General features: G+C 40.5%; 1 protein-coding gene and 2 long non-coding RNA genes across 5 annotated transcripts in view; 1 reads left to right on the plus strand and 2 right to left on the minus strand.

The window, feature by feature from the left end:
* Positions 1-9,291, plus strand: part of LOC116702824 (uncharacterized) — a 24,478-nt gene that overhangs the window by 2,538 nt on the left and 12,649 nt on the right. The window contains exon 3 of the long non-coding RNA XR_004335262.1: positions 98-102. This is a non-coding gene — a long non-coding RNA (uncharacterized LOC116702824). The remainder of the gene's footprint in view (positions 1-97; positions 103-9,291) is intronic.
* The window catches only part of LOC116702827 (uncharacterized), a 20,290-nt gene continuing 12,651 nt past the window's right edge, over positions 1,653-9,291 (minus strand). The window contains exon 3 of the long non-coding RNA XR_004335265.1: positions 1,653-1,665. This is a non-coding gene — a long non-coding RNA (uncharacterized LOC116702827). The remainder of the gene's footprint in view (positions 1,666-9,291) is intronic.
* Positions 3,534-9,291, minus strand: part of LOC116702804 (oxysterol-binding protein-related protein 7) — a 31,833-nt gene continuing 26,075 nt past the window's right edge. For all 3 annotated transcript variants that reach the window (XM_032537272.1, XM_032537270.1, XM_032537271.1), the window contains 9 exons: positions 8,633-8,847; positions 8,398-8,535; positions 8,243-8,306; positions 8,077-8,155; positions 7,625-7,769; positions 7,361-7,511; positions 6,941-7,067; positions 6,720-6,842; positions 3,534-4,649 (listed from right to left, as the gene is read on the minus strand). In XM_032537272.1, the coding sequence (XP_032393163.1) occupies positions 4,541-4,649; positions 6,720-6,842; positions 6,941-7,067; positions 7,361-7,511; positions 7,625-7,769; positions 8,077-8,155; positions 8,243-8,306; positions 8,398-8,535; positions 8,633-8,847 (1,151 nt within the window). In that variant the 3' untranslated portion in view covers positions 3,534-4,540. The remainder of the gene's footprint in view (positions 4,650-6,719; positions 6,843-6,940; positions 7,068-7,360; positions 7,512-7,624; positions 7,770-8,076; positions 8,156-8,242; positions 8,307-8,397; positions 8,536-8,632; positions 8,848-9,291) is intronic.

Raw genomic sequence — 9,291 nt, forward strand, 5'->3', positions numbered from 1 at the left:
CTGAACTGATCCGCTTATTAGTTTGTGTGCTAGCTTAACATGCCACTGTGTACTCTGGCATTATGGTTTGGGGATTGGAGACATTGGTTTCTTCGAGGACCTGTAGCTCAACAAGGTTAATACTGATTTTCAATGTGAGAGGTTTGAAATTAAAATCCCCCACGTGCCATTCGCCAACACATTAGGCCTGTTCCTTGGGCATACTGAACTGATGAGCAGGAATGTCTTGGTTTGGCACTTCTGCTCTTTATTTGCCATTTAATTTTCCTCTTTTCAATCCACTGCCTTTTTTTTTACATTCTCAATATGCACGGCCACGACTATTGCTGCGCAGCAGCTATAATTAATTTATTTTTGTATCTCCCCCCCACGGCAAAAACACTTGGACATACTCATGCGTGTACTTAGGTATCACACTTGATGAAGATCACCAAATCTCCTCAATTATGTATCTTTTATATTTTCTCCTTTCTTTCTTTCTTTCTTGGTTATTTTGGACACAAATACCCTCGTAGGTCAAGGGAAGGTCACCAGAGTTGCTAACTTATGTTTAAAATTATTTATATGTATCTATAGTTTGGATTTTTTATTTACTTTGTCTTCCCTCTCTCATCTCTTCCTTTTCACTTACTAACTTTACCCACTCATATACATGAGTTCCCTACATAACCACCCTTAGTAACACCAGCTAGTTTGCACATTCAAAACTAAAATATGGTTACACCTAATTTTTTTTTTTTGTCTACTTTAGTTCTGTCTACTCCTATGAATGTATTGTATGTCACTTGTTTTGTGGACTGCCCTTCCGCTCTAAATAAACTGAGGCAGCAGCAGTATGACATGTCAGTTTAGCGAACTTAATAAGGAGAGTGAACAGTGAAGAGTAAGGCTGACATGAATAAAATAAAATTATAAACCGGAACACTGGATTACATGCTGTAACGTTTCCTCTGTGTGTGTAGAACGCAACGTGGTTATGACGGACCCCACCTCTTAATAAAACTACATAGAGGGATGATTACGTAATGTAAAACATTGAATGGCTATTTCTGAGAAAAAGGCGGACAATAAATTTAAAAACAGGGTTCGTTTCATGAAAATGTTAAGGATTTTAAATTAAACTATTATATTACATTAAAACTTCATAGCGTACCTTTAATGTCATTAAGTTATGAATGAAAAACAGATGTGAAAGTAATTTAAAAATCTGATCTAATATTTGACATTTGGAGTCAATCCAGAAAGTGAGCAGTGTGGTTGGGGCCTAAAGCCTGAAACATGCTGTTGTATCTGCAAGTGTGCTACATTACACACTACACACACGTGGCTGTGAAGACATTCACCTAAGTAGATGTCTGCCAGCACAGCAGGGCAAAGTCTGGCATTTAAAAAAATGCCAGACAATAAATATATTTAATAATTGAACTCGAGAGACACCTGTCAAATCAAAGGAACTCTCCAGTCTTTCACAAATGAATAGTTGGGCTTAAATGGTTAAAAAGTGGCGTCTGTCTGGTTTATAGCTGCCATCAGACTTCCATCCATCTTTGTCCACTTATCTGGGGTCTGGTCGTAGGGGCAGCAGCGCCAGCAGGGGACCCAAACAAACCAGCTCCGACTTGGGGATCCTAAGGCATTTCCAGGACAGAGATATGATCCCTCCACCTAGTTCTGGGTCTTCCGAGGCCTCCAGCTGGACATGCCAGAACACCTCCCTAGGGAGGCGCCCAGGAGGCATCCTTACCAGATGCCCGAACCACCTCAACTGGTTCCTATTGACGCAGAGGAGCAGCAGCTCTACACAGTTCCTCACGGACTGAGCTTCTCTTCCTGTCGCTAAGGGAGACGCCTGTCCCCTTCTTGAGGAAAACCTTTTCAATGACTCAGCCTTAATTACTATAGGTGAGAGTGGGAATGACAATGGACCTGTAGATCGAGAGCTTTGTCTTCTGGCTCAGCTTTTGAGTCATAACTGTGCAATAAAGTAAATTAATTCCACAACCCGCACCGATTCTCCCATTACATTGTCCCCTTACTCACAAACAAGACCCCAAGGTATTCCAACTCCTTCACTTGGGATAAGGACTCATTCCCTACCTGAAGAAAGCACTCCAGTTTCCTGCTGAGAACCATGGCCTCAGATTTAGATGTGCCAAGCCTCATCCCCACTGCTTCACACTCTACTACGAACTGATCCAGTGAGCGCTGAAGGTCACAGGCCGATGATGCCATCAGGGCCACATCATCTGCAGAGAGCAGCGATGAGATCCTGAGCCCACGCACTCCAACCCCTCCCGACTATGTCTCAACATCCTGTCCATGAATACTACAAACAGGATTGGTGACAAAGCGCAGCCCTGGCGGAGGCCAACCGTCACCTTCCAACTTACTCCCGAGAACCCGGACACAGCTCTTGCTTTAGTCAGAGAGATTGGATGGCCCTTAGAAGCCCATACTCCGGCAACACCTCCCACTGTATCTCCCGGGGGACCTGGTCATACACCTTCTCCAAATCCACATAACAGACAGACAAAGATAGATGGGCATACTTCCAGGCTCCCTCCAGGATCCTTGCAAGAGTGAAGAGCTGGTCCTGGACCTTTGAGTAGACCTTATCAGACTTCTAGATGTAATTTGAAGGTTTCAGGTGTTAGGAGGAAACTGCCATGTTGTCCCGTGATGGTGGGGCTGGTTGCAGTCAAGGCCCCAGCGGGGATTGCAGTGAACTACACACGCACAGATTTGCTTTATTGTACCATTACCAATTAAATGTCTATTCTTAAAAAAAACTTTACGTTTTGCAGTTTCCTTCAGTGTAGATTATAGTGGTTTTTAATCTTCAACTATAATTTCCTCTGAAACTAATTTTGCACTTGAATTCAATGATTTCAATGCAGCCAGTAGGTGATGCTCTCTGTACATTCCACTCACTGTTGTCATTACTTCACTGTACCTTCACAGTTTACACTTGCAAGAGAACAGCGGTTCCTTTTAAATAAAAATGTATGTTTGTGTGGACAAGGTTTTAATCCATAATTTACCTGGGATTAGAAAAAAATAAAAACCATAACATTAAATCAAAACTATTTTGACTTGTGTTAATAGCTGATGTGGTCTAACCGTGTAAGCAGTGTGTCACACCCCTAGAGAAAAGAATTTACTATACAGAATAGTGCCTAGAAATTAAGATGAGTTATTCCAGTTTCATCGCTATTTAAAGCTCGACTAATAATTTGTCACGTCTATGAAATTGCTAAATAAGCAACTGCCGAAATGATGTGGGAAAAAATGATTTAAATTTTCTTTCTAAAAGCTTAAATTTTCACAACTTTACAGTTAAATATCAAATTTACATGGTCATCATAGTTAAGGTCAATCTGAAAGGCAAAACTGACACAAGTCTGTGTTTTGAAGTATCTTCTCCTGTACAGGGATCACTTCAAAACAAATATGGTCAGGAATTTTTTGAGAACAAATCCATTGCACTTCTTAGCAAACCTAATACGGAAACTGTCGAGAAAAAAAAAAGGAGCATTGATTATGGTACCTTTTATTTGAAACTTAAAAAATATTTGACTGGGTGTTTAACAGTAATCTCTTTTTCTTATTAAAATCCATTGTTGAAACATCAATAAAACTACTTCATTGCATCAACTTAGAACGTAAAGGTCCAAAAGGCACGATCTTTGTTTGTCTCGTCATTTTGGACATCAACAAATCATACAGGCCAGAGGGGGCTAACAGGACTGCTGGATTTCATCAGCAAAATAAACTAGAAAAACTATGCATCACCAATGTGTCATTATTAAACCGAAAATCTAATACACAGAGTTTTCAAATGGACAACTTTAGACAGTAAGACCCACTGAGAAAGAAAGCAGGACAGCGCCATTTCACCTGTAATACACCCCACAAGGACCAGGTCAGCCCTCAGTGTTCTGGATCCCTCCACAGGAAGCAAGCTTCTGAAAATGTTGATTTTGAACTTATCACAACGGTCATAAAAATGAAAATTACTAAAGATATTAATATCGACATTAAAACTAACAGAAGTACAACGTCTGACATTTGTCCCATTAATGACACAAAACACTATATACAGAGAAAGCCCTCTCCCTGACGGAAACTATTTTCTTGAGGGCTGCGATTAGAGTTTCAAAAACTGGATTTCAAGTTAACATTTGCTTTGAATCATGGATTATATTTAAGGTCTGCATCATAGTATGAGGTAGGCCAAAGGCTGGAAGGACATCAAGCTGTCTAAATCCATCTTAATTTGTTCCACCGTGGCACTTCACCTCTGCATGGCACAAAAAAACAAAACCAATGAGAGGTTCATTTGTTCCTTCAACTGCTGTACTCTACTATACCAGCAGACCTCTAGATCTTTGCTAACGTTAATTCACGCATATATTCCTGGACTAACATAGGTAAAATTTATCATTTTTACTAATTGAAGGGTGCATTATTCATCTTTATATTACAATGTGTTTTGCACCAGGCTAGTTTCATTTTTCAGCATTAAGCCAAGTGCCATGTTCTACCACAGGTCCAGGTTTTCAGTCTTGGCGAAGCCTGGGTCTTTGCGGAGCTTCCAGTAGGTTTTATTGGACAGCCACACCTCTCTGCCAGCCTCATCCGCAGATTTTCTGAGATGAACAAAAGAAAACAGTTTTAAAATCTGTCTATAAAACAATATTTTAAACATTTAACAAGGAATAGCTCCTCATTTTAGAAGATATAAATTGTATAGAAAAAAAAAAAAAAAAAAAAAAAAAAAAAAAAAAAAAAAAAACAAACAGTCTTGCATTACCAGAAGTCAACAGTGCATTGGAGTAAGATCTGGCTACACCACAGATACATTCTAGGATAAGAGAAGACGCTTTGGTTGTTTGCATTTCTTTAAACCAATCACAATCTTTGTGCTACTGCTAAATAGTCTCGGGAAGGAATTTGTTTTGGTGGAACATTTGCACCTTGCAAAAGAAAGCGCCACTTACAATATTAAATGAAGTTAACTGTTCACACAATATAGTATTGTGAGCTCTTTAAATTAGCTGGACACAGTTAAAAATAATTTGCTCTTAGCAGTGTATTGTCATGTGCTTTTGTCCACAGCCAGGCACACCAATCGGTGCCAAAACGTACCAGTCAGATCATTAATGCCATAAACTTAATTGTAAGTCTTCGCATTCATTCACCGACAGAACCAAGCAGGCATGTAAATTGACTATTCTAATATAGTGCTTTTCTAGTCTTAACGAATATTCAAAGGGCTTTAACATAGTACAATCAACATTCACACACATTCATACAATGTGTGCGAGGCAGCAGTGCAAGGTGCCATCAGATAAGAATTCACACACATTTACACTAGAGATGTCAGTCTCCTATCTATAATACCATTCAAATTCCATTAGTTATTTTTTAAATGTTCAAATAATATTCAAATGTTAAATGCTCAAATGCAGCCTGTTACAAATATGTACTACAATGCTCAGGCTTATGCTACTGACAATGCTACTACAAGCATGTGGTTGTTACACGTTCTCTCCACTAGAGGGACTACCAACATCAGCCTGGCCAACGCTGTTTATATAGAGAGTTTGGCCAACTCAAATCATGGGTATTAGATACTCACCATTGTAGCGAGTGCAGTGTTTACGTTTCTAATGTCCGCTAGCATACGTACAAGCTAACTATAGCCAGTTAGCTTTGTGTGTAACGTACCCATATTTTATTCAATAAAATTAAGGTACAAAAAGGAGCACCAATGCCACAGGTCTTACGTTGACGACATGGATGAAGATATAGGAAACTCTGAAGGCAGCCGTAATATTTACCTAGCAGGCCAACCTAAGTAACAATAGTGTTAGCCATGATGCTAACAGCGCTGACAAAGACAAACGGTGCTGTCACTACTATTTTATTGATTTACAAGCAACCTGTTTCTTGCAGATTGTCACGTTAATGAGAATACAGCTGTTGTTAGAGTAAGATTAGACTTCATGTATTAACTTCTGACAGCTGTAGGGCAGCTTACATTAACTTTAGCGGACTACATGAAACTCCCAGATAAGCAGTTAGGAAATCAGAAAGAGCTAACTATTGATAACATACATTTTGGCTTGGTGGATGTCAATTTTAAAGTTATGTTAAAACCATTTCCCACCCTCCTTCCGACATCCAGCCGCAGCTTGTCACTCCACCCTAGCTCACAATGCTTTCTGTTCTTGTAACACCGTAACCTATTGTTCAGACTTGAAAAGAGGGAGATTAGCTAACGTTAGCCAACCTATTTATAAAAATCACTTTCAAAAAGGTTTTTTTTTTTTTTTACTATTCAAATATCGGACTTTCGGAATGCATTTCAACAGCCCTAATTTACACCGATTGCACAGCATAGGGAGCAATTTGGGGTGTGTCTTGCACAAGGACACTTAATGACGGCCAGGGATCAAACCATCAACCTACCAGATTGGTAGGCGACTGCTTACCACCTGAGCCACATGCCTTGTTGCACATCCAACTTCAAAACTTCCCATTTTCTTGCTTACTAGAAGTTTGATGTTGTTTCCCATAGCAACAGGATTGCGAAAACAGCAACACAGATAGCGGAAGGAGAGGGATATCAGGCTTTATCCTGGTATGTACTTCTGTTGATCGAGAGTTGAGGCAACATCTGGTTGTGTATAAATGTGTAAAGTAGGGGAGCTCACCTGAAGAACCTGGGGATGTGCTCCTCCCCTTTCTTGGCCATCTCCTTCCTCCTCTCTCTCTGCTTCTCCTCTATCTCTTCCTTCTTTTTCTCCGCTTCTGCTATCTTCCCCTCCTCCAGGAGCCTGATGGAGAGAAAAGAGGGAGGGATTCAACAACTAGCCAACATGGATGGTACTATAACAAATGTTTCCATTCAAATGAATTAACACTAGGTCTGTACCTCTGGTCTGGTCTAAAGCGTGTATCTGTATAAGGGAGGACTTCTTTCAGGCCAGGCGTCAGTTCGTTTAGCTCAATGGCGTATCTTGAGAAGCCGTAAAACTGGGCGTGGTTTTCAGGCTGCACATCTAAACAGGAAGTGACATCATGCATATCAAGCCTTGGGACATTTGAAAATGTGGAAATTTTGAGTAGAATTTATGGTCAACACAATTTTTTACATTTGCTAACCATGCATCTGCCATTGAAATTCACCCAAATCCTTTTAGTATCTTACAACACTACGAGATTTTATAGTAAGTCAGTGGGGGCTCAGGTTGAAAGTCAGCGTACACTAAAATCACATTATGGCACCATCCTGAATTTGTCTCGGCTTTCAAAAACTTTTTCCAATGCTCAGACTGGAGGTGATGTTACTCACTGGGCTTCCAGATGCACTTTGGTGTAGACAAGGTATCACAGAAAATACCCTCATGCCAGAGGCCTCCAAAACGATGAACCACCTCTCCAGCCCGGTCCAGAACTACACCCTGCACCTCGTTCTTACTGTTGTCTGAACTCCAGTAGCGAGACTGGAATATGGGGAGAAAAGGCTTAAGGTAGCTGTGTGTGTGTGTGTGTGTGTGTGTGTGTGTGTGTGTGTGTGTGTGTGTGTGTGTGTGTGTGTGTGTGTGTGTAAGCTGACCTTTACGAAGGTGACCTTGCAGGTGCAGACGTCGCTCTTTGTGTTTTTGATAAGTATCTCACCATAGTGCTCCAACGAGCGGTCTGGACTCAGCACGTTGTGAATACATGTCACTGCCTTGTTCCATTCATAGTGATCACCATACCTGTACACACACACACACACACACACACACACACACAAAATTGATGCAATAATATTTAACCCCTCTTTTCCGACAGGTTTGCCAATAAGTTAGATAAAAATATTCATTAATTGCTGTACTACAACCTCGTTTCTCAATATGAACCGTTTACTGTAGGCTTTGCTTGGTATTAAACCTCTGTATTGTTCTGTATTGTATAGGCAGTTGTACACAATTCAACTAAAAGTTACTAATGTATGCTACTGTTGTACATCCAGCGGTTATCTGCTGCATTGTGAGACTGGTGTTAAATGAAGCAGGGGCTTACTTGGGTAGGGAAACATTGACCAGTCCAGAAGAGAGGATCTCCACTGATTTCCCCCAAAACTTATATTTCCATCTCTGATCTAAGAAAGACAAACAGCATTAGGTTTGATTCCACTCATACGGTACTGGTGGATCCAGTACTCATATCTAAGCACGCAGCTACCTACCTTGCCAGAAAGTGAAGTTTTCCGAGTCTGCGTGGCAGGCAGAGATGGGCGGGTGATGACTGACCTGAATAAACATAATGCAACATTACATGATTTTATAAACTCCGATATTGAGATTTGAACAGCATGTTTCTATATCCTTCTCGGCTGGTTACCTGCTCACTGATGTAGTGGAAGCCTCGGTCTTCTCTGTGATTCTCGTAAGTTTCTCCCAGAACAGGGTTGAAGGGTTTGTTGCGATACCTCCAGGATGCCCAGGCATATCCAGAGATGGAGAACGCTGCCAAGTAAACCTGGAAAGATACATTGTTTTTTTATTAATTGACTTGCCACTAAACTCAACTGTAGCTCAGCTCCAGCTGGTTAGGAATCCAAGTAAACCAAACTCACCATTCTTTCGTATGGATCATCAGTGCGGTTGGCAATGTCCAGCAGCTCAGAGTACTCCAGCTCTTCACTCAGTCTCTGCAGCAAAGAAAGTGGCTCATTGAGAGCGATTGGCATGGAAACTCTGGACAGGTCCTTGCCAATGTTGTTGTACAAGATTGTCATGATGCCAATGTGGCTGTTGTCTATTGCTGGGGCAGGGATGGCAGTGCGACGACCTGGATCACAGCAACGTAAATGAACACAAGTAAACATCAACAAGGGCTCTTCATTAGACAAAACTACACAGACGTAGGTCAACATGGGATCCATTACACAAACAATATGGAAACATGACGAAGGCATAGTTAAACGTGCGTTTCTTTATTGAGCTGCTATGTAAAGATGACCTGTGTGTCCACAGATCTTATGTCCACTGGAAGACAGAGACTATAATTAGGTTAGTGGTTCACAAACCTTTCTAAACCAGGGGACCCTATCAATTAGATCGTATTTTGTCAAGCATAAGCAGAAATATATAAACAACAACAACTGTTGTTTTTTTTAAATAATGTTTTACAAAAAATAACAAAACTACTTTCAGTAAAGACATTTAGCTTTGCCCTACATACAATACATAAAATAAGAAAATACAAATTCTTATTAAAATACATTTGTATGAC

The sequence above is a fragment of the Etheostoma spectabile genome, chromosome 15 (genome assembly GCF_008692095.1).
Source record: "Etheostoma spectabile isolate EspeVRDwgs_2016 chromosome 15, UIUC_Espe_1.0, whole genome shotgun sequence".
Classification (NCBI taxonomy): Eukaryota; Metazoa; Chordata; class Actinopteri; order Perciformes; family Percidae; genus Etheostoma; species Etheostoma spectabile.